Here is a 24,611-nt window from a genome sequence, read left to right as displayed (position 1 = left end):
TGTAAGCATTTCTGAAACATAAGAATATGAAGTACTATTATAAGAAGTTACTCTTGGGGGACATGTTTAAACAATTGAATAAGGCAAGAAATGTTGAGGACCAAATAAGTGCTCTATTTAAAAATAAATCAAGGAGATTATTAGAAGTAAATACAGAAGAGCAATCATCTTGGAAAATTTTCTTTCCCTTAATATTTAATAAATGCTAAAAACGATTAGAGTAGGGATAACCATTTTGAATAAATAACTGAATAATTTTATTTTTTTAAATGACACGTATACTTTTATTTACCCTTGGGACACTGAAAACTTTGAATGGTAGAAGTAGAGAAATGAAGTGAGTTTAGTTCTCCATTATAGAAAATAAAAGGGTATATTCTCTCATGATAAGTGAGAGGTATTAATCTTCTTTTAATACCAGAGGACATTTCAGGGAGCTCCAATTGCCAATACGTACACTTTGTGTTGGATGACTTAATGAAAGGCAGTTACTAATTAAGTCTCATTTATCTGGCATGGTGAAGGACACCATCATTTCAGAAGAAAATGTTTGCTTTGGGGAAAAAAGACTGATCTTGGACCAGTGCAGTAGTAAATAAATTTGATGTGATGTTATTAATGTTATACTTAATCTGTTTAGTCTTTGGATGGAAAGGCAATTAAAGTAGAGCAAGCCAACAAACCATCTTTTGAAAGCGGTGGTACACAGAGACCACAACCTCCTGCAAGAAACAGGGGCCATCTGAGAAATCCGAGACATGGAAGAGGAAGAAATCGAAGAGGAGGAAATGGAAGAGGAGGAAATGGAAGAGGAGGAAGTGGGAGCGCAAGAGAGCATCCCTCACCTGGAGGACACCTGGGTAATGTTTTCAAATACAAGGCTGCAACCAGAGGACCGAAAAATAGTAGGTTTAACTGTATAGAAACCTCTCAGTTTTTATTCCATCCTTTATGAGCAACGTAGTGTGTAAGAACTATCAGATGATGAATCACATTGATAGTCAGAAGTATTTCTAAGTGGTGAAGAATTAATGTAGTTATAAAATGACTTAACTAGGTAATGTGCAAAAAGTTAATCACCTTACAGGGGAATAGCATAAATTTTAAAGTAAATTCAGTCTCTTTTACCATTATTACTAATTGCCTCTTTTCTTCGAGAATTTTTCTACAGAGTTTCCTACTGTCGATCATACATTAGAAGTTTTCACTTTAGGAACAATATCTTGATATGAGTTTAAATCAATGATTCATTCATAATCTATTAAAAATACATTGGTTAATTTTATTCTGAGAGTAGCCTTATTGCATCATAAAAATACTAGAGAATCTTGAAAACTCCACAACATTAAATAAAAGTCACTCAGAATATCCACAATTCAGGGCTAAACACTTCATATTTTAGGTTTCACCTTGCAGTATTTGTCTTAAGTATATGTGTTCAGACATCTAAGCAAATCTCCATTGTCATTTTGATATGAGGCTTTTCTACCTGGGTCTGTGGTTTGCATTTGGGAAAATACCTGAGGGAAATAAATAGAGCTTTAGATTCTAAAAGGTGTCTTTGATCCAGGAAAAGAGTAAAAAGCTCTGCTTCAGAAATATGTATGTTTTCTTTGTGTGTGTGTATTAGAGGAGAAAGTCGTTGAAAATGCCTTTTTTTGGATTTTTTCAGAGAAGTTTTCTACTTAGTAAGAAAAGGAGGAAAAGCACTTTGCATTTCAAAAACTTGCATATATTTAACAACCTTTGCTTCATCTATTAACCATAACCAGTCTTCAGAAATAAAACATTTAGTTTCTTTTTGTGATAATTACATGTGTGAATTTTAGGAAATGTTTTTGGAAAGTTCAGTTAAAGGGTGTGCCCATTTTAAGATAACACAGTTTTGTTCTTTTCCCACTATCCTGATCTTGAGAAAAGTTGACCAGTTCATATTCTGCCATGTGTAAGAATACTCACTTTTTTCTTGCCTGTGGCAATACAGGGGAAGTGGAATATACCTAAACATCTTTCTGGTTAGAAAGGTAACACATAAATTTTCAGTATTTAGTGTGCCTTTCTTAAATACTATTAAAATTGAACAGAACATATCCCTTTTCAGTGAGAAGTTAACATGGCAAGCATGAGATAAAGAGGATCTAGATACCAGAATCTTGAAGGGGACGTGCTAAGAAGATTCTACTACAAAATGTGTGTGTGCCGGGGGTTGTGGGGGAGGCAGGCAGGCGCTTTGAAAAGCATGACCTTGGAGTTGAAGTTTGAGAAGAATAGGAGACTCAGAATCAGATGTTAATTAACACAAGAGATCAACATCTCTGAATAAGTTTCTCTCTCAGAAAATAGTAAAATAATGCCAGTAGGTGAGTGAAGTTTTATGTCAGTTCTAAAATGGAATTATCTCCTTGGGAGCTTGGCGTTAACCTTTCAAATTAGAATACACGGTTATTGTTCACAGCATTGCTTCCATTCTGTACTTACTTTTCACAGTTTTGGGACTTCGGTTTTGGTAGCTCTGGAAATGAATTTAAACAATTTGTCTTTCGTTTTGCTTTTATCCTATTTTGAAAACTGGCTGTGTGTTTATGGCTTAGACTTTCAATCTGTCATTTCTCAAATAAAATTTGTACAGTGACACTGATGCCAGGTATCAAATCCAGCTATCTCTAAAATGCCACTGTTCAAACCAGCTGTCTAAACACAGGAGTCATAAAACTTTATTGCTCTGGGGGATTAAAAAATATCCTAGAGTGTTGGCGGGGCTTTTGAGGTCTTGCCATGAATTTGTTGTGATAGCCAAAACAAAGGGGGGATATTTCTGAAGAGTGGCACTTTAAAAAGTCTTTTCCTTGCTCTGCTGCATTTTGGATAGACAATGAAAATGTTTCCTGGGATGCCTTTTTCCAGATCTTACTGGAAAACCTTTCAGTGTTTCGTTGTGGAATATGATATCCGCTGTAGGCTTTTCGTATATGACCTTTGGTATGTTGAGGTAATTACTGTCTATTCCTACTTTCTTGAGAGTTTTTATCATGAAATGGAATTGAATTCTCCCAAATGCTTTTTCTGCATCTACTGAGATAAGCATATGACTTTCACCTTCCATTCTGTCCATGTGGTTTGTCATATTAATTGGTTTTCATATGTTTATGCATATGATTTTCATATGCATCTCAGGGGTAAAATGCACTATATCATGGTGTAGGATCCTTTTACTGTGTTGCTGAATTCAGTTTGCTAGTGTTGTGTTGAGAACTTGTGCACCTATGTTCATCAAGGATATTGCCTGTAGTTTTCTTTTCTCGTGGTGTCTGACTTTGGTATCAGGGTAAGGCTGGCCTCATAAAATGAGTTTGGAAGTGTTCCCTTCTTCAATTTTTTGGAATAGTTGTGGAGTTAATTCTTCTTTAAATATGTGATGGAATTCATATATATACATATATACATGAAAAATGTCACAGTGTGTTATCTGATTTCTGCGGAAACTTTGGATATTCTAATCAAGTTTCTAGGACCTCTTTAAAAATAGCTTGCCGAATGTAAGATCAAGCTTCTGGCATCACCCAGACTTGGTCTTGAGCAAATTATTAATAACTGAAGATAGAAATGTGTGGGATTAAAAGTAAAACTTTCTGTAAACAGAGTATCCGAAGGGCATCTGCAATTATTTGAAAACAGCTTAACATTCCACAGCGAGGGCTGAGCTGTGCTGACCATGGGCAGGAGGTCTGAGCAGTAACAGAGGGCAGCATGAATAAGATACCAGCCACCTGCCGGCTGTATAGTGAAAACACATGAAGGCTGCTGTGGGGATTTAGCAGAAGTCACTCAGTGCTGAAAGAGTTCCAGGCTTCAGCGTGTGCTTCACATTAAACTGTGTGCCAGAGGAGACTCTCAATCCCTAAGATCAGCCAAGTAAGAATAAAGTGAAATTGTCAATAGGATGCTGAATACCTGAACACATTTACTACATTTCAGGTATGTAAGAGAATCCAAAGGAATATATTGTATAAATCCTCAGAGAAATGACAGTAGAGAACAATGTAAGCAATAGCATGTTAAATTAGATTTTAATTTGAGGCTGAATGTCAAGAAAAACTTATATGATTACCAAATTGAGCCTGATTTGCATAGTACCTTAAAATTATATATATATGTATATATATATATATATATATATATATATATATATAGAGAGAGAGAGAGAGAGAGAGAGAGAGAGAGAGAGAGAGAGGCAGGGAGAGGGGGCAGAGAGAGTATGTAATCAACTTAGCTGAGTTAAATTTATAAATATATATATATATATAAATTTTATTCAGCTAGAACTTGATTAAATTTTTTAAAGTTGTAGCAGGCTTTGGGAAAATGCTAAAGTTTGAAGTTCAGCATGTTGTTGCATATATAAAATGGAAACAGACATTAAAAGCCCTGATATAGATGTGTATCCCTGTGTTAGCTTCTTTTTTTTTTTTTTTTTTTTTTTTGTGGTACGCGGGCCTCTCACTGTTGTGGCCTCTCCCGTTGTGGAGCACAGGCTCCGGACGCACAGGCTCAGCGGCCATGGCCCACGGGACCAGCCGCTCTGCGGCATGTGGGATCCTCCCGGACCGGGGCACAAACCCACGTCCCCTGCATCGGCAGGCGGACGCTCAACCACTGCGCCACCAGGGAAGCCCTGTGTTAGCTTCTTAATGTGAGACTCACCTGCATTATGAAACAGGGATTATAATCATTTTTCTCTTTTACAAAACTGTCCTGAGAAGCAGACATGGTAATATATATTCAAATCCTTGGAAAAGTTGTGTGCAGTTGTAGAGGATCACTGAAATGACCCATGATCTTATGTTAAATTATAGTTCTGAAATTTGCCATTTTTGGCCACCCTTTTTTTAAATCAAAGTGCTTGGCCCTTCAGCAGTACCATAAGCTTTGTGAGGGAGAGCCCCGCCCCTATGAAGCCACAGTGATGGGGAAGGTGACCCGAGGCCTTGTCATCACTGATCGGTTCAGGACCCCTCTCTCCAGGGGATAAAACAGTGGCTTCTTCTGGGACTCACCCCGCTGAAGCTGTCAGACATGCAATGTTGTTGGGCTCAGAAGCTGGGCTTGAAGCTGCCGCTGACCCTCTTCCCTCATGTGAGTAAAACACGTGTTAAGTTTTAGCCTAACGGGTGCGGCCAGAGCTGACAGCTCGGCACAGGCCTCTGAGTCTGGTGTCTAACTCTACAAATGAACTGCAGAAAACGGCCAACACTTTCTTGTCTTTTGAGTTGAAAAACAGGATCTTGACACTTTCAGGTGAGACAGTGTGGTCTTGAATCATGTTTTTAATCCTCAAGTGTCCTGTCTTGAGTGTCAGAAGGCCCAGCCCTGGAAATTTGACATGAACAAGGAAAGGGGAAAAGCTGAAATGAAGGCCTACGCTGTCCTCAAATTAAATAGACGGGAGGAGGGGATCCCCAGAAGGTTCAAGGCACCGAGGCCTCGTGGTCATCTGGGAGATGTCAGAAGGAGCCCCAAAGCAGGAGAGACTCCTCCAGGGGATGTTCTGGGAAACTCCACACTTAGAAGAGGTGAGGCAGGGGTAGAGCAGGATCCTGTAGCTCCATGGAAAGGCTTGGGAAAGAATCCACAAAGGCACCCAAGCCTGCTGAGGTCCAGAAGATGTGTCAGGTAGCGTTAACAGCACTGCCCACAGATTCTCAAGAGGAAGGTGGGAGGGTGAGGAGAGGGGTGACGTGCCCCGAGGACGCTCCCAGACTTGGTGAAGGTGCCCGGTGAATTTTCACTGACTAAAAGTCAAGGCTTAACAGCAACCATAGGAATGATGTCATGGGGGGTATAAAACTGATATGCTGAAAAGTGTGGAAAGTGTTTTACCTTGTTGACTACGTGGCATCTGCTATAAGGCAGAAACAAATGCTGTAGAAAAAAGTGTGTATAGTTATAGAAAGATGAGGTTATATTTTGCATTATATGTGGCTTATAAAATTATATATGCTGGGATCAGAAAGTATGGTGGTCTGGTATTGCCTTATTTTTTTTAAGTGTTAAAGTTATGTTTTCACTGTGTTTTCTTTAAAGTTTTAGGCACCAAATTTGAGGCACTTCTAAATTTAAAGAAGAGAACCAAAATAAATACACTGTCTTCACCAAGTGTCCAGATATCGTAGTGCCAAGGTTTCATTTTTTGTTCATTTCTAACACATTTATTTTGACATTCTTTTGAAGAATCCCTGGAGAAACTGATAATTGATCATGTTAGTTTCCAAGTGCCCTTGTTCTCAGTACATTAAATGTATCTGAAAGAATGGTTTGCTTAGCATCCCCCTCAAAGAACCGCCCCCCCCCCAAAAAAATGTGTTTGCATTTTTATGTCTGCCCCATGGTGAGGAGAGGGAGGATGAGGGAGTACTGTCTGCTGACCATGTAATTCAGTGAATAATAAACTATTAGGGACACAAACTAGTTGAATCAAAATTAAGATGTAAAAAGTGAATTAAATGATGGGAGAGAGCAGGAGAGTGGGAAAGTCAGATGGAGCAGGACACAGAGGCACTCAAACCAGCATGTGACACTTCCTGTGTGACCGGGTCGGTCAGCACAGAGAAGCCGCGTCAGCCTGGACACTGGAAAGCTGGGATTCCAGTTTGTTCTTGAAATGACTTGCTAGTTCAGATTTCCCTGTGCATCCTTCCCACGTACATTTGAGGCTTTTTCTCTTGTTCCTCTGTGTCCTTGTAAGTGAGAGCTCAGCGTACACGTGGCTGTGTTCGTCCTAGTAGCGTCTGTGTGCCCTCCTTTCCTAGGGGGTCTGGAGGGCCCTTCCCGGGCAGCCCTAAGACTCATGGATGCTTCTCTTGCAACAGTGCTTGTCGGGAGCACTGAGTTCACCAAAGGGGGTGACATTTCTCAGGGTGATATAACCCTTCCTCTGTGCTTTGACCCCACATTCTGTTCTCTTCTCCTGTAATGTAAGCTTCTCCTGTGATTCCACCAGAGTTAATGTGCATGCTACTCTGAATGCTCCCCCTCCTCCAACAAGGAGACCTGAGCTGCTGCTGGGGGCAACTCGAGGACGGGCTGTACCTCGACTGGATGCGTGTCCAGCAGTGTCCAAGATTAGTCTTTTATATACAAGCACAGAAGAGAATGAGTCAGAGACAGAGAGACAGGCAGAAAGAGGGACCAGGAGACAAAGAGAGATGGAGAGAGAGAGACCAGAGATGCAGAGAGATGCAGAGAGACAGACAGAGCCTGCACAGTAAGCCTTCTTAACACCCCGGATGCCCCCTTTCCCCACACACTGGAAAATCCTCTTCCCTTTAGGTTTCATGTAGAGTTTAATTCCCAAAGGGGAAACAAACATTACCAATACCATCTGGTGTATATATTAGTAAAGGTGTTAAGATGCTCTTTTTTACCTTGTTAAGAAAACATAATTGTATACTTGTGGTTTTGTTCTGCGGTTCCCAAGTGGGACTGGGAACCCTGGAGAGAAGTTAAGCGTGTGACAACGCGAGGCTTGTCAAGAGTCTTTCTCATGAACACCTGGAGGAGGCCCAAGGGAAAGGGCTTGAGGGGTGCATCGACTTCCCTTGTGTCTTCAGCGCTCAGTGATTCTAAACCAGATGAGCAAGCCACCTATGACTGCTAAAAAATTGTCCAACTCTTCCCCTCCTTCACGGCAGCCCCCCTGCCCCCATGCTCTAGGAAGGTGGAGGGATCCACATACCAGCTCTTTGGAGAGCTTGTTCCTGTGTGGAGTCCGTGCATTTGAACTTCTTGAAATCTCAGCTCTCCGATGGGCTCCAGTACAACTAAGGCTTCTGTAGATCATTCAGCATTTTCTGTTTGTTTGTATGGGAGTGATGTTCTTCTGAAACATTTCACCTCGTGAATCCAAGGGCAACTCTGGGTTGGTTTTGAATTGGCAGCACATTTTGAATTTTGTCAACCTCCCTCTGTCCAACCTTTGGTGGCCCCTGACCTCAGTGTTTCAGGCCACGACCCACGAGTCTGAGGGAAGACGCCCTTGGCACCTCAGCGCACCAGCCACCGTTTCCAATTTCAACGTCCTCAGAACTAGGGAAACCTCCACTGCAGGTTTGCTTTGCTGGGGCTCGATCCTGTCCTTGATGTTGGCCACATAGAACTTCAGTACCTCCCCTGTTATCATCAAGCAGATTTTTTTAAACATAGTTTGTCCATTTTTTCTACTTTATTCACTGGAGGATTTTGTCTAAGTTAGCCCACCGTGACTGGCAACAGATCATTTTCTTTATTTTCTCATATAAACGTTGCCGTTTTATGGGGTCCTGTTACGTATACAGATGAATTTAGGAATCAGTTGCCAAGTGTGGTATTGAGACTTCCTGCCAAAAAATGTGTCTTTTTCAGCAGTGGATGGGGAAATAAGCAAATTTTCCAGTTGCTTTTTCTTTTCTTGTCAGAAGTCATCATTTGCAAAATTTAAGATACATTCAAAAGAAGAAATAAATAAAAGTTAAAAAAAAGTAAAAAAGTAAAAGTAAAAAAAATGTAAAAGCTGATAAGGAAAAAAAGTAAAAATAAAAAAATGTTTTTTAAGTGTCTTCTTTTCTAAATTTCTTTCAGGGATTCAGGCATAAGGGCATTGTACCGTCAGTATTGTTCGTTGATACCCTAAGTAAACTCAGCTGCTGGAGATCACAGTGAGGTGCCCCCTTTCTTCACCTTTCCAGACTTGCTGTAATGAGAGTGGATGTCAAATCGATTCATACATTTACAATTAATATTTATATGCAGTACATTTTAGTATTGGGCTAAATGACATGTAAAGCTTCTGCATAGTCGTAGTGGTATTGAATATTTGATCACCACCAAATGGAAACTTTGGATTGTTTATCAAATCAGTCACTAAAGTGAGAGTAAAGATTCGAGGTAAAGGAACAGGCCTGGCATGGCAGAAACAACCTATAAATAGCACTTAGATGCGCACACTAAATTTAGAGAACAGTTATCTTACATACTTGTGTTCAGTACTTACAATGGTATAACCTGCAACTGACAGAAAATGAATTTCTGCTGCAAAGGAAGAAATAAACTCTCCTTGTGGCTAACAAATTGTATGTTAACAGTGAAACAAATATTGAGTTTACATTTTATTCTATAAGTCCCACAGTCTTAAGATCCTTATGTTTTAATTACATTTAATATTTCAAAGGTACTTAAAAACTTTATGGTGACAGTTTACATACTTCTCAGGTGGCAAAAAAAGGGAAAACTTTGAAGCTGTTTTATTGTCATATTCAAATGGGAAAACTTTAAGAAAAAAGTGTCTGGGTTTTAATTAAAGTCAACAGCAATAAAATTGAGGGAGAGAACAATTGTTCTTCATTTTTCTCTACTATGCAAAATGTATTTTTAACTCCAAGCAGGCTTTTATTTTAAAAGAGATTCCTTTGAAGTGCATCTGCTGAACAGACATTATGAACCTCAAAGCTGTCTTCATTTGTGCTGCATACAAGTGACAGGGAGTATGCGGTGCTACACACTATCCAGGGCTTCACGGTGACCAGACCGACGTGAGGCTGTCGGAAGTTCATTTGGAGAAGCGCGGCTTGCAGGCAGGGGCTGTAGGGAACCCAGAGTGCTGAAGGAGACGGCTGGGTGAGTTTCAGTTTCACCCTGAAATCCACCCCCCCCCCCCAAGAGATCTTCCCCTTCACCAGGGCGGAAGGCCCCTAAACCCATGGAAAGCCCACCAAAAATACAGCACTGGAACCAAAAACTGCAGGAGACTTGCCTGCTATATTATTAATTCTCCTGCAGGGCATAAGAGGTCGGAGGACAACCCTAATCCCAAACACAATTCTCTTCGCCTGGGGGATGTCAGGCTGAAAAACAAAGCACAGCCTTCCTTTACCACCCTGATAGCTGTCTCACAGGAACCACCCCCTCTCATAGGTAGGCTCTTGTGTGTCTCTGTTTCTGTATTTCTCTCCTCTGTTTTTCCATCGTTGCAGGTCATAGATGGATGTTCCTCCTTGTCTTCTGGTCTGAGATTGAGTTATTGCAAAAATCCTGTCTCCAGGAGCCGCGGGAAACAGTAGAGCCCAGGTGCAAATCTCCTGTCACTATTTGAATATTGTGCAAAGAACAGTCCAAAATGCCCATAAAAATGTGGCAGCTACCATAGGGCTCAGCTTTCAGGGTCCCAGATAGAGAATGTAAGATGCTTCCAGCAAAAGGTATTTCCAAAGCTATTTTAGGAGAAAAGTAAAACCCAAACTTTGGAGTGTATTAAGTGCTCTCTGAAAAGCACACCACCACTTGGAGTACAGCAATGAGTGTTCCTCTGTGGGACCATCCTGTGCTCATTAAAAAAACAATGCATATTCATCACTGTGCTTAGCCCAGCTGGGCTACACGTAGTCCCTCCCCACTCCTCACCTCTTTTTTTTTCCTAGTATACGTTTTATTTTTAAAAAATCTTTATTTACTTATTTATTTTGGCTGCATTGGTTCTTAGGGCCCTTCATTGCAGTGCGTGGGCTTCTCTCTAGTTGTGGCGCGGGGGCTTAGTTACCCTGCGGCATGTGGGATCTTAGTTCCCTGACCTGGGATTGAACTGGTGTCCCCTGAATTGCAAAGCGGATTCTTAAGTCCTGGACCACCAGGGAAGTTCCCCCACTCCTCACCTCTTTAGGGGCAAACACCCTGGGATGCTTTCCGTGTCAGACCTCGCGTCTCTTTTATGATTGTATCTTATTCTTCATTGAATCTCCAGCCCCAAGGACATTGCTGGCCCACAGCTAATCAGCATTCAATTTTTTCCAATAAAGGGAAGCCACCTAGGAGACAGTGGATTTGGAAATGCTTTGAAAATGTGAAGTTACTTTATCTCTGTTCACTTCATCAAATGTTTAATGAGTGACTAACACATGTTAGACTGTCAGCAGATATCTGAACATAGTTACAAAGATAGAGAAATGCTTTCTACATAGTGTGTCTATAACAAAACTGGGGCTACATTAAAAAACTCATAAAGGACATATCCCAGTATTATAGGATAACAAATCTTAAATTTGAAATAGAGCTCAGAGTACACTGAATTCAAATTCCACCTCATACAGTTTCTCCCTTCTACAACGTTTTGACATATTACTGTTGAAATTCTGGTTAAATACTGTACGTGAAATATTCTGTATTTCTGAATAGCCCCGTAATTGGTCTAAGGCTTTGAATGTTTTAAAGAGGAACTCACCTGAGGGCTGGAAAGTTACACAAGTGACAAACAGATTGTTCTCTACCAGCTTCAGATCCAGAAGTCACAGTGTCCACGTTTACTTAAAAGACGAAGTGATGTTCGAGGGGATGGTGTCAATTCTTCTCTCCTTCAGGCACTGAGCTGAAACGGAGTGTTTTTGAAAGACATCCCCGATTTTCTTTAGGTCTTTAAGGTCAGTTCCTCCCAGAACTGAAGTGACCACGTGTCAGAGGAGAGTTGCTGTTGGAAGTCTTTGTTTCCACACAAGCCTGTCAACCTTGCCATCTGGTTTCTAGAGTGTACAGATATCTCCTTGCCGTTAGGAGTGCTTATTTGCCAGGCTTTCAACAGAGAATGCAGCTTTGAACCATATGCTCTTACTGAAAACTTAAAACTTACTGAAAAAATATGATTGAGGTTTAAAAGTGAGCCCAGCCAGTTGTATTTGTCCAAGTCAAGAGTGAGGATCGGAGAGGGATGGGGACTTTCTGTCACAATGTACCCTCTTCAGCATCTCGGTCACACTGAGCCCGGGTCCCTCCTCTTGGAGTGCTGATCAGGTTCAGAATACCCCCAAATGCTCGACGTTCTCTAGAGAAACAGCCAGGAGTCAGGTGGCCACACTCCCTTTGAGGATTGGAGTGTGTTATTTTGGTGTGTGCTTCTAGAAATTACATCTTTTCCTTCTCACCTCGGAAGTGGCTGGATCCCTGCAGTAGTAAGCCCATGTGTGGTGGCTCTGGCTCCTTTCTTGTCTCGCGGATGCGAGTGGGGCTCCACGTCTCTAACTGACGGAGGTCGCCGTGCAAAGCCCAGCCTCTGGGAAGGAGCCCACATCCGTGTTCCAGGATAACAGCCTCAGAAGCTCTCCCTTCAACCCCTGGAGAACATTCAGCCTCCTCCCAGTTCCCTGCTTGTTTCACGCCTGGTGTGGGGAGGCGATCTGGCTTCTGGTCAGAATCAGCTTTATTGACCTGGATCCGGCTGAGTGGAAAAGCTGCAGAGGTGACAAAAGATCAGGCGAATCGAGCACAACTTGACCCGACCTCTTACAAATGTTGGGGCAGAGATTCTGCTCAAAGAGGGATACCTATCACCGATTTGGTTTTCTCCCTCTGTCCTCTGCAGAGTCATCCCGCTGATAACAGATCTAGTTCAAACCTAGGATAACACAATGCAGCTGCATTGCCTTAAACAGAAATAGAGTGTATTGTTGTGATTTCTTCCAGAACGGTGGCATTAACCCTGAGTGTCGTTTGGCCATGCTCTCAGCTTTGGGGTTGCTGTACTCTGAGTAAAGCACTGGCAGCTGGGTGCTCTATTCGGGGTGGTAGTGGCCAGGGGAAATCCACCCCAAAACGCTCTGCAGCCACTCCAGCCTAAGGAGCGAGTTTTGGGGACAACCTAGGAACTCTCCTTGTCTATCCGAAACCCCTGTGTCACTCACATGCTTTTCATGTCAGTTACTCCTAATGCTCCATAGTTTGTTAACAAGATACTCTTTCCATGTGCGTGAGGAGGAGAGAGGTGGTGGGGGGGGGGAGGCTCAGAGAGGAGGATGGATGGAGGGGAAGGAAAGAAAGTGGAAGGAGAATAAAAGAGAAGAAGGGAATCCCGCCTTTCCTAGCTTTCCCCGGACCACACAGCACCTTCCTACTGTTACAGAGAAAGAATATTCATGACGCACCTTAAAGATAATGAGGCAGGCTTCATTTAGAACCCGAGCGATTGGTGTAGGGACCAGGGTGATGGGATTTTACAAAGGATATGACTCAACTCTGGATGCCGTGTGGGCCAGTGGGGGTCACAGCCAAGGGGCAGGGACGGGGCATGGGTGGGACATTCCTGAGAGGGAACGTCAGGGCTTGGACGGGTTCTGGCTGAACCCACCTACCAGTGGCGGGTGGGGATGAGAAACTGGATCAGATGTTGAGGCTGGAGGGTTCTTGTAGGGTGACTTACCAGGGTGCTTGCTGAAGTCGGCTTTTACAAGGAGGTGCACAGGTGGACTTGAGAGGAGTGTCAGGACCCGGATTAAAGTTTGGTCAGGCAAAGAACCTTTGTCACTCCCCAGCCTTCAACTCACGAAGGACTGAAAATTCCTCTAACTTCCTTCCCCACTTGGAAGCCCTCTGGTACTGAAATTTATCTGACACCCTGTTTGCCAGTGACCTTACATATCAGAGTCCTCACATCAATACTATTTTCCTCCCCTTAAGTGTTGATGTTCACCCCAGTTTTGTCTTTGGGCCCTTTCTTTCCTTGCTGTACACACTCTTCACGGGCGAGCTCAGCCACCTGTTGGGTTTCAGCCTCCATCTGTAATCTAGTTTTTCCTAAATCTGCTCCGTCTGCAGGATGTCCCTCCCCTGAGCTCTGGACTTCTGTGTTTAACTGAGTATGCGACAGTTTCCCCTAGACATCAGTTCAGACATAACTCAAATGGACATTTTCTGAAATTGAACTTATTTTCTGATAGCAGTCCTTCCTTTGGAATTTCACAGATAGTTCAGGAATCTTGGCCTGTCACTGGAGATCCTTCCATCCTTTTCTTTGCTACCCATTTTCTATAAGGTTACAGAACTTATATTAATTCCAAGTGTCTCTTCCTTTCTTATGGCTTTTATTTGGAAATAGAATAAATAGGTAAATAACATAAAATATCAATAAGAAAAATAAGTAAAAGAAATAAATGGAGAAATCATACCTGGGGAAATACCTTTTGACAATTTTATATTTGAACTATTACTTATGTTATCCACAACTGTTAAGAAAAATTAATGAGTTGAAGAAAACTCTTACCAAATAGAATATATATAAGTGGAAAAAATCCCAATAATGTTTGCATTCAGTGCTGTCAATCACTTGACAATAAACTAATTTTGAATGGAGTACTTTTATTATTATTTTTTTTTTTTTTTTTACTGGAGTATATTTGATTTACAATGGTGTGTTAATTTTTTCTGTACAGCATAGTGACCCGGTTATACATATACATATGTATTCTTCTGTATATTCTTTTCCATTCTGGTTTATCCCAGGACGTTGAATAGTGTTCCCTGTGCTATACCGTGGGACTCTGTTGTTTATCCACGAATGTGGTACTTTTATAGAAGACAAGCTCTCCAGCGTGTTTTTGTTGGTTTTGCTTGTTTTTCAGCAGGCCTCTCTCTGCAGCTGCCCGGATCCCATCGTGAACGGCCACATCAGCGGCGACGGCTTCAGTTACAGGGACTCCATGGTTTATCAGTGCCACCCTGGTTTCCGGCTCGTGGGGACTTCCATCCGGATATGCTTGCAAGACCCCAAGTGGTCCGGACACACCCCAGTCTGTGTCCGTAAGTACAGCCTGTGAACTAAGTCAGCGGGTGCTTCCCTTCGTGGTGTTTTCTTTTGTCATTAGGTCATAACACAGACCCGTTTAAGCTCAGAGAAAGGATGGAGAGCTGTCAGAAGAGAGAGAACATGGGCGCTCCTCCCCTTCCGTCTCTGGTCTTCCTCCCATTCCATGTCCTTCCGACGCCTCCTGCAGGCTCCCTCCACATTTAATTTGCTCACCAACTCATCTCAGATGGGTCCCAGGATGAGGGATGTCAGGCACGCATTCCCCCAACGTTATCCCAGGACGACAAGGTGGAAACAGCATCCGACCAGAAGAGGAGAGAGGTGCTGGGTCCGAGTCTGCAGGTTGGCTGTGCAGGGGCCCCACGGTAGCCAGCCCCCCAATCTTTGCTGTTTTGTGTTTTTGTCATTGCTTCATCAAGAGCACAGAGAGTTTGTACGCAATCCTTCCTTTAGTAAAGAGGTGAAATTGTATGTAACCATTGTCCTCAAACTTTATAACTTGAGAGACGAATGCTGACTCCTATTTTCTCTCTCTCTTTTTTTTAAACATCTTTATTGGAGTATAATTGCTTTACAATGGTGTGTTAGTTTCTGCTTTATAACAAAGTGAATCAGCTATGCATATGCATATATCCCCATATCCCCTCCCTCTTGCATCTCCCTCCCTCCCACCCTTCCTATCCCACCCCTCTAGGTGGTCACAAAGCACCGAGCTGATCTCCCTGGGCTATGTGGCTGCTTCCCACTAGCTATCGGTTTTACATTTGGTAGTCTATGTCCATGCCACTCTCTCCCTTTGTCCCAGCTTACCCTTCGCCCTCCCTGTGTCCTCAAGTCCATTCTCTAGTAGGTCTGCGTCTTTATTCCCATCCTGCCTGCAGGTTCTTTGTGACCTTTTTTTGTTTTGTTTTTTAGATTCCATATATATGTGTTAGTATACGGTATTTGTTTTTCTCTTTCTGACTTACTTCACTCTGTGTGACAGACTCTGGGTCCATCCACCTCACTACAGATAACTCAGTTTCGTTTCATGTTATGGCTGAGTACTATTCCATTGTATATATGTGCCACATCTTCTTTATCCATTCATCTGTTGATGGACACTTAGGTTGCTTCCACGTCCTGGCTATTGTAAAAAGAGCTGCAGTGAACATTGTGGTACATGACTCTTTTGAATTATGGTTTTCTCAGGGTATATGCCCAGTAGTGGGATTGCGGGGTCATATGGTAGTTCTGTTTTTAGTTTTTTAAGGAACCTCCATACTGTTCTCCACAGTGGCTGTATCAATTTACATTCCCACCAACAGTGCAAGAGGGTTCCCTTTTTTCCACACCCTCTCCAGCATTTTTTTTTTGTAGATTTTTTGATGATGGCCATTATGACTGGTGTGAGATGATATCTCATTGTAGTTTTGATTTGCATTTCTCTACTGATTAATGATGTTAAGCATCCTTTCATGTGTTTGTTGGCAATCTGTATATCTTTTTTGGAGAAATGTCTGTTTAGGTCTTCTGCCCATTTTTGGATTGAGTTTTTTGTTTTTTTTGATATTGAGCTGCCTGAGCTGCTTGTACATTTTGGACATTAATCCTTTGTCAGTTGCTTCATTTGCAAATATTTTCTCCCAGAGAAATGGAAATAAAAAGAAAAATAAACAAGTGGGACCTAATGAAACTTAAAAGCTTTTGCACAGCAAAGGAAACCATAAACAAGACAAAAAGACAACCCTCAGAATGGAAGAAAATATTTGCAAATGAAGCAACTGACAAAGGATTAATCTCCAGAATTTATAAGCAGCCCATGCAGCTTAATATCATAGTAGTCTCTTATGATTTTTTTGTATTTCTGTGGTTATTAGTTATGTCTGCTAACTCTTTTATTAGTTTAATTATTTGTGATATTTCTGATTTTAATTATTTTAAGTGTTTTTTTTCTTGGTGAGCCTGGCTAAAGGTTTGTCAGTTTTGTTTATCTTTTCAAAGAACTTGCTTTCAGTTTCATTGATAATTTCTACTGTCTTTTTAGCTTCTATTTCATTTATTTCTGCTCTCATCTTCATTATTTCCTCCTTGGGCTAACTTAAGGTTTCATTTGTTCTTCTTTTTCTAATTCCTTGCGGTTCAAATTTAGGTTGTGTATTTGAAGTTTTTCTTATATCTTGTAGTAGGAATTATCACTAAAAACATTGCTCTTAGAACTGCTGTGTAGCATTCCAGAAGTTTGATGTGTGTATTTGATGTGTACAGGTATAGGAGTGTAATTTTCTTTTTCTTGTCGTGTCCTTGTCAGGTTTTGGTAACAGGGTAATGCTGGCATGATAAGTTAGGAAGCATCCCTCATCTTCAACTTTTTCAGCAAGTTTGAGAAAGACAGGTATTAAATCTTCTTTGACTGTTCGGTAAAACTGACCAGCGAAGCCTGCTGGTCCTGAACTTTTTTTGGTGGGAAGTGTTGGATTACTGATTCAGTGATCTTACTAGTTATTGGTATGTTCAGTTTTCTATTTCTTCATAATTCAGTCCTGCCTTGTATGTTTCTAGGATGCATCCATTTCTTTTGTGTTGTTCAATTTGCTGGCATATAATTGTTTATAGCAGCCTCTCATAATGCTTTGTTTTTCCATGGTGTCAGTTATAACGTCTCCACTTTTATTTCTGATTTTATTTATTTAAGCCCTATCCTTTTCTTGATGAGTCTAGCTGAACTTTTGTCAATTTGTCTATCTTTTAAAAGAAAAAAAGCCTCTTAATTTCATTCATCTCTTCTTCATCTATTGTCTCTCGAGTCTTTGTTACATTTATTTCCATCCCGATCTTTGTTATTTCTTTCCTAACAGTACCTTTGGGCTTCATTTGTTCTTCTTTTTCTGTTTTCTTCCTGTGTAAACTTAGTTTGTTTCTTGAGTTAGGCATTTTATCACCAAGAACCTACCTCTTATTTTATCACCAAGAACCTACCTCTTACAACTGCTTTTGCTGCATTCCATAAATCTGTTATGTTGTATTCTCATTTTCTGGAGGTTGTTTTTCTTTAAATTTCTCTTTTGATTTCTTCATTGACCCATGGACAGTTCACTACATGTTGATTGATCTCACACATCTGTGAACTTTCCAGTTTTGTTTCATAATTGATCTTTACTTTTACACGTGTTGCCGAATACACTTGAATCTTCCTTTACTCATTAAGTCTTGTTTTGTAGCCTAAAAAGTAATTTCTTCTCCATAATGTTCCATGTGCTCTTCAGAAAAATGTATGATTCTGCTGATTTTTTGTTTGATGGAATATTCTGTATATATCTGATAAATCTATGTGATCTCACATGTTCTTTAAGGCCAAAGTTTTCTTACTGATTTTCTGTCTGGATGATCTGTATGGTTGATGTAAGTGGAGTATTAGAATCTGCTACTATTATTGTATTAATGTCTATTTCTCCCATTTGGACTGTTAATATTTGCTTATATATTTAGATGGTTCTGTGCTGGGTGCATAAATGTTTACATATGTTATATCCTCTTATTGGATTGACCCCTTTATCATTATGTAATCCCCCTCTTTGTCTCTTAGTACAGTCTTTGTTCATAAACTCTATTTTGCCTGATATATATATATATATATACAATCATTTTGATTTGTAAATGGGTCTTTTGTTATAAAGGCAAGATTAATCAGTCCCCACTGTTCAACAATTATTTATTATATGTGCAGGGCTCTACTCTCGGCAGTAGGCTTACTACAGTAGGAGAAAAATATTCTAGAAAATTATGAAGTAGAAGAAGGCAGAAGGAAGAAGAAATATATACTTCCAACCCATATCAACCCATGACAGTTGATATTTTGTTTTATTTGATTTTGATCTTTTATTCTCTAGATACTAGAATTGCATTTATTTTTTGCCTGGAAGAGGGCCTAGGATGAGGGAATCAGATTTATTCCAAGGAAATCCAGTAGATTTCTATGAGCTCTGCCTTTGAACCCATCTGTGGGATTCCCATCCACCTGTCTATTTACCTGCCTGTCCACCCACTCATCCTCCCATCCGTCCATCTTATCTCTTTATCCACACATTTGTTCCATCACACATGCAACTTCTAGTGTGGATCACTCGCACTGTTCAGGATTCTAGAGGTACAGTGTGAAATAAAACAAAAACAGTTACCTTGGAACTTGTGACATAGGTGTGCTTTTAGAACTGATAGTCATTGATCTGTTTTGGCGGAATATATAGTTGAATTTCTTGTTAGGAAAATATACTTGGCATCTTTGAAATCCACCAGTGGACTGTTTTTGTACCTACAGGATTCTACTTCAGGAAAAAAGAAACTGTCTCCTGATGCAGCTGGAAGAAGCCACCTGCCTAATGTCCTATCTCCAGTCCGAGTTACAAAGGTAGGTAACATGATTATCATGTTATAACATAGTGGCCGTGAACTTCACGATTCATTTAGCCTGGCTTTCTCTCCCAGAACTTAGAACCTGCAGTGGTTGTAAGTACAGGACAGGAAAGTGAAGACAGGATATTTTTAAGATGAGCTGCTTATATGTGACCCAAGGAATATGAGGAGAACCAAGTGTGACTTCAGAATAATGAATCTTAAGTCAGATTTATCGAAGGATTTTGTAACTCACAGCATCAGGAGTGTATATGTCCATCTACATAGATGCACACGTACACTTTTAATTATTTCTCTTTAAGATACTCATTTTAATTAGGCATGAATGTCTTTAAAATCCGAGTTGGATGCTCAGTAAGAGCTCCAGTTCTCAAGCACTTACCGTATCGTGAAGTGTAGTGTTAAGGGCTTTCTGTGTATTATTTTCTCAGTTCTCCCCCCCACAGCGCCTTGAGGCAGGAACCGCTCTCATCCCAGCGCCGGGTGAGAAGGTGGGAGGCTCGGAAAGGGCAAAGCCCTTGACCAAATCAGCTGCATACAGCTAGTCTTGAGTGTGAGCTGGAACTTGAGCTCGAGCAAGAGCCCTTGACGTTAACTACTGCTCTCGACTGACATTCAAAGAAACAAAGGAAATATTTACGAAGGGGCGGGGGCGGGGGTGGGGGTGGGTGTCTTAAAACGCTCAGAGGTGTTGAAGAGGCGCCGGGGTGAACGGGCCCGAGGCAGAGGTTTGCTCCTCGTGGAGCTCGGCTCGCGGTGGGGACGGGCGGGCTCCAGGCTGCTCTTGTCGTTTCAGCCTGTCCGCCAGCACCCTGACCGTCTCCTCGGGGAGCAGCCGCGGCTCCCTGGCCTCGAGCCGGGGCTCCCCGAGCTCCGTCAGCTTCACCGACATCTACGGCCTCCCGCAGTACGCGAGAAGCCCGACGCCGAGGGCGGCCCGCTCCTGCGCTTCGACCTCGTCCCCTTCGACTCCCTGGGCCGGGACGTCCCCTTGGCGGACGCCCCGGGCCCCACAGACCTCCACAAACAGAGGCGCTCCCTGGACACGCCACAGTCCCTGGCGTCCCTGTCCTCGCGCTCCTCGCTGTCCTCGCTGTACCCACCCAGCTCGCCCTTGGACACGCCCTTCCTCCCGGCCTCGCGAGACTCGCCCCTGGCCCAGCTCGGGGACGCCTTCGAGGTGGCGGGCCTGGGCCCCCCTGGACAGGCTGCGTGCTCAGGCCTCCGCCGTGGGGGACGAGGACCCGCCGGGCGCGGCGTCCCTGCCGCCGCACGGGTGCCCCAGGGACGGGGAAGGACCTCGCGAGCGAGGACCCCAAGCCGCTGCCGCTCCCATGGCTGCAAGTACGTACTGATGGGTCCGGTGGGTGCCCCGGGGCCGGGGAGGAAAGGTCTCGAGTTCAGCTGGCTCTGCTGTGGCCTAGTGAGCCCTCAGCTTAGGACCCTCCAGGGCAAGAGGAGGCCCGCCCGCACGCACGCACGCTCGCCCGCCCGCTCCCTTGCTCGTTCCGCGTGCTTTTGCCCTGGGTCCTTGAAATGTCATGGAAAGTAGTCTTTCCCAGCCATTTGGCTTGTTTTCAGAATATACTTAATTGTCGAAAATGAGACAGTTCCTCCGCATTCGGAGGCTGCTAAAGAAGTACTCGGGCCTTAACGAACTCTCCAGGGCGTGTGCCCACATGCAACGTTCTGTGTGTTCCCGCCTCAGACCAGCACTGGCACTGCTGTCTGGCTGTGGCCCGGCAGAAATCTCTACTAACGTTGGCCCTGTGACTTCATCTCTTCATCCTTTGTTCCTGGAATTTTCAAAGACTTAATTCTGTCAAACAGGAAATGACAGTATTTTGGATGATTTCAGAAGTTGTCGCAGTAAGCATTAGTCATTTCTACCAAATTACTTTCTCTGGTGCTCTTCAAATCCTTGCCTACTCAACTCTAACTGCATATCCTTGGGCACACCCTTAGACCTGGTTGACTCTCGGCTTCATTGCTCTTCAACAAATACACCATTTTGTTACCCATGGGTTATAGACACAGTCCTAGTTTCTCTCAGCATTTACATATCTATTGACCAGCTATGTTCTGAATCAGTCCCTTGGCTAATTGGCACCTCCATTGTTTTCCTATCTTTTTTGTTTGCAAATGCTGCTCATACATTATTTCAACATCCCAATATAAATTATTTCCATAGTTCATATGCATATGTAAGCTGTATTTACTTTGTTCTTTTTTATACACATATTCTCTTGTTCATCTTCACTTATTGTCTAACTTTACTCTTTCCTTTTCCCTTTGCAAACGTTCCTTAAAACGTTTCCATTTTCACTTATTGTCTAGCCTTTACTCTTCTTTTCCCTGTGCAAACTTTTCTTTTCCCTATGCAAACAGTCCGAAATATAGAAGTATCAGTCCAGTTATACACAAAGTCAGCAAAAGATTTAAGGACCCCTTTCGGTCCACGGGAGAGACTGGGTGGGAAGGAGAAGAGCTGACTTAATTTCTTTATTTTTCATCCACCACTTGGTGGTGGATGTTAATAGCGCTTCAAGCTTCTTAGACTGGGAGGTCTTTGCTATCGGTACGGTCAGATACTGCCACCTGGTGGTGCATTCACATATGAGTAGAATTGGGCCCTTACAAACTAGAGGTACTTGACTCAGTGAATGGGTCCTGATAGGTGCTTGCGCAGGGCTGGGTGAGCAGCTTCAGGCATGGACGCAGGGTGACTCCTTGCCTCCCTTGATGCTTGTGGGAATGCCTGAGCCTAGAGTCATCGCAGCTTCATAAAATTGGCAAGGATCGCAGTACTCATTACAATAACCCCACCCCTCATTTATGACGCCCGAGGTCATGTAGTTCCCTCCACTCTCCAGTCTAAGAACAGTACAGTCTAAGTTTGACTCAAGCAAGCTTTAGTGAGAAAAATTTTAGTAACATAAAATTCAGAGTTGCCCATTGTGTTTTAAATCAGTCTGAGGGGACAGAGGTGGGGCAGGGGAGTGGGGAAATAAACTGTCATCTTTAACCGTTTTTACATGTTTACTACAGTTTTATCGTCCCCACACTTTAAAAGTCAAATGTGGCACGATTCTGAAATCTGTTTCTGTTTTCATTTCGCACTGGTGTTTGCTAATATAAGTCCATAAATATTTTGACTTTGTTCATCTGTTTATTGATGTTTTTATTACATTCATACCCTGTTTAACATTGTTGGCTTAAATTCTACAGTTTTTTCACTTTGTGCTTTTTTTTTTTTTTTTTTTAAATCTCTTTTCTCATGTGGCTCGACAGAAACGTTCACTGTAAGTGACCTTGGACTTCCACTTCGCCTTGCTGGTCAGGCTGTGCCACATGCTTGTGCAGTGAATCAATGTATTTAGGATGGTCGGGGTGTGGTCAGGAAGGGCATAGCTCATGGCTGTGCTTTAGCTCAACAGTTGCTCTTATTATTGTTGTCGTTTGAATGGTATTCATCCTGGCTCTGAAAGTTGTGTAAGAACTTTTCTAAGAGCTTGACGTATTTTTTCCTTCTTGCGTTTTTTCCCCAGACTTTAGCGCTTTCATTATTTTAATAGGCCAGCTGGCAGCTTTGCCCACGATGTGATTTTCCTTATACTTTCCTCCCTTTTGTCAGGCAGCGTTGCTGTCCTTAGGTCTCAGTGTCTGTTTGTCTGTGTTTCATGATGGAAAGATCAGAGATTTATAACATGAATGTGTGGAAGCTTGTTTATTCCTTAACTCACTGGCGTTGCTCCCCACTTTCCGTCTCGTTGACTAGAAGCCCAAGTGCAGACGGTTGCGGTGTGTACTGTGGGGTGTGCCGTGTGCTTTCTTCCTCACCCAGGGCAAACGCTGAACGTACCTCCTTCTGTCAACTCCTGCATCCAGTTGCTCCGTGAATGTGCTAAGCCCAGGATCACTGAGGATTGATTCCCCCATTTCCTTTCTCTCTTCATCCACTTTCACTGCAATGAGAGAGAAATTGTGTCAGTTACACCATTGGGTTGCCTGGAAGTTAACTGGATCATTGTGCAGTGTTACTTCCTTAAAGGCATGTAAGGCCGAGTGTCAGGGCTGGGAATGGAAGTAGTGAGCCGATGTGTTTGCTGGCGTTCCATGCAGCAAACTGAGCGGTTCTATCTGCAGTTTAGAGCTGGAGGCTCTGGGTCCTTCCGTGGGGCCGGGGTGACGAGCAGAGCTGGACTTGGGAGTCGTCATCTACGATCTGAGAGTCGGTGCCTCCGGCCACCCTAGGAAGAAGCCAGCTTCTGCCGCTGACTGAGCCGGAGCCAGTGGCCCCCACGCTGGGCGCTGCAGACCTTTGAAAGGTCGGCTTTTGTCTGCAGTTAACATTGTGAGACCAAAGGCCACAGCCCTATCTCTTTTTGTTGTTGTTGTTGTTGTTACGCGGGCCTCTCACTGTTGTGGCCTCTCCCCTTGCGGAGCACAGGCTCCGGACGCACAGGCTCAGCGGCCATGGCTCACGGGCCCAGCCGCTCCGCGGCATGTGGGATCTTCCCGGACCAGGGCACGAACTCGTGTCCCCTGCATCGGCAGGCGGACTCTCAACCACTGCGCCACCAGGGAAGCCCGCCCTGTCTGTTTTGTACCCCGATGAATATATCTAGGTTTAATTGTTGCTGTGAATAATAATTTGGCTGAAAAGAGAGATGGTTGGGGACTTCCCTGGTGGCGCAGTGGTTAAGAATCCGCCTTCCAATGCAGGGGACACGGGTTCGAATCCTGGTCCAGGAAGATGCCACGTGCCACGGAGCAACTAAGCCCGTGTGCCACAACTACTGAGCCTGCACTCTAGAGCCCGCGAGCCACAACTACTGAGCCCAGAGCTGCAACTAGTGAAGCCTGCACGCTCTAGGGCCTGTGTGCCACAACTACTGAGCCCATGTGCTGTAACTGTTGAAGCCTGCATGCCTAGAGCCCATGCTCCGCAACAAGAGAAGCCACCGCCCTGAGAAGCCCGTGCACTGGAATGAAGAGTAGCCCCCACTCGCCACAACTAGAGAAGGCCCAGTGCAGCAACGAAGACCCAACGCAGGCAAAAGAAAAAAAAAAAAAAGAAAAGAGATGGTTATTGGTGTCAGGGGTGCACAGATGTCTAGATTTTTAGTTTCTAGAGCTTAGATGGCCAGAGAACAGAGAGAGACAAGAGGGACCTGCATTATTAACAAGAGGCATCATGATGCTGGAGTGAGGCTCACTTTGGGGCTTTACGGCTTAAGCCTGTGTTCTGACTGTGTGTGCCTCTCTCAGAAGCGTTGAGGTTCCTGTGTCCGTCACCACATTTTGCAGCGGGAGACGGCATGCCTGTTTCTGTTGCTTTTGTTAAAAGAAACTTGTTGCTGTGAGGGAAGGAATAGAAAGAGTTGATGAAATGGTAAAAGGGAAAGTGTCAGTGGTTGTCTTTGGCTCTTGGTTAAAACAGATACGAGACAAAAATTAGCTGCCCAGTGAAGGTCCTTTCTAATCCCAGGAGACAGTTCTGGAAGCCAGTCTGGCCCCAGGGCTGCTGAGGAGGACGCTGGGGTTAGAGCGGCAGAGGGGTCACGGAGACGTTGGCAAAGGCCGAGTCTGGGTGCATCTGTGTCCTCTGACTTGAAAGTCCCTC

The 24,611-nt window shown here is 43.2% G+C and overlaps 1 protein-coding gene across 1 annotated transcript in view; it reads left to right on the top strand.

Annotated features, from left to right (window-relative positions):
• Positions 1-18,894: 18,894 nt before the first annotated feature.
• LOC132482960 (protein WWC3-like) overlaps positions 18,895-24,611 on the top strand; it is a 40,803-nt gene continuing 35,086 nt past the window's right edge. The window contains 4 exon segments of the mRNA XM_060088236.1: positions 18,895-18,980; positions 19,782-19,896; positions 19,899-20,180; positions 20,182-20,329. Of these exon segments, the coding sequence (XP_059944219.1) occupies positions 18,925-18,980; positions 19,782-19,896; positions 19,899-20,180; positions 20,182-20,329 (601 nt within the window). The 5' untranslated portion in view covers positions 18,895-18,924.

The sequence above is a fragment of the Mesoplodon densirostris genome (assembly GCF_025265405.1).
Source record: "Mesoplodon densirostris isolate mMesDen1 chromosome Y unlocalized genomic scaffold, mMesDen1 primary haplotype SUPER_Y_unloc_1, whole genome shotgun sequence".
In the NCBI taxonomy this organism is placed as follows: domain Eukaryota; kingdom Metazoa; phylum Chordata; class Mammalia; order Artiodactyla; family Ziphiidae; genus Mesoplodon; species Mesoplodon densirostris.
The sequence above is the reverse complement of the archived record's forward strand: the minus strand, read 5'-3'. Positions and strand labels throughout refer to the sequence as shown.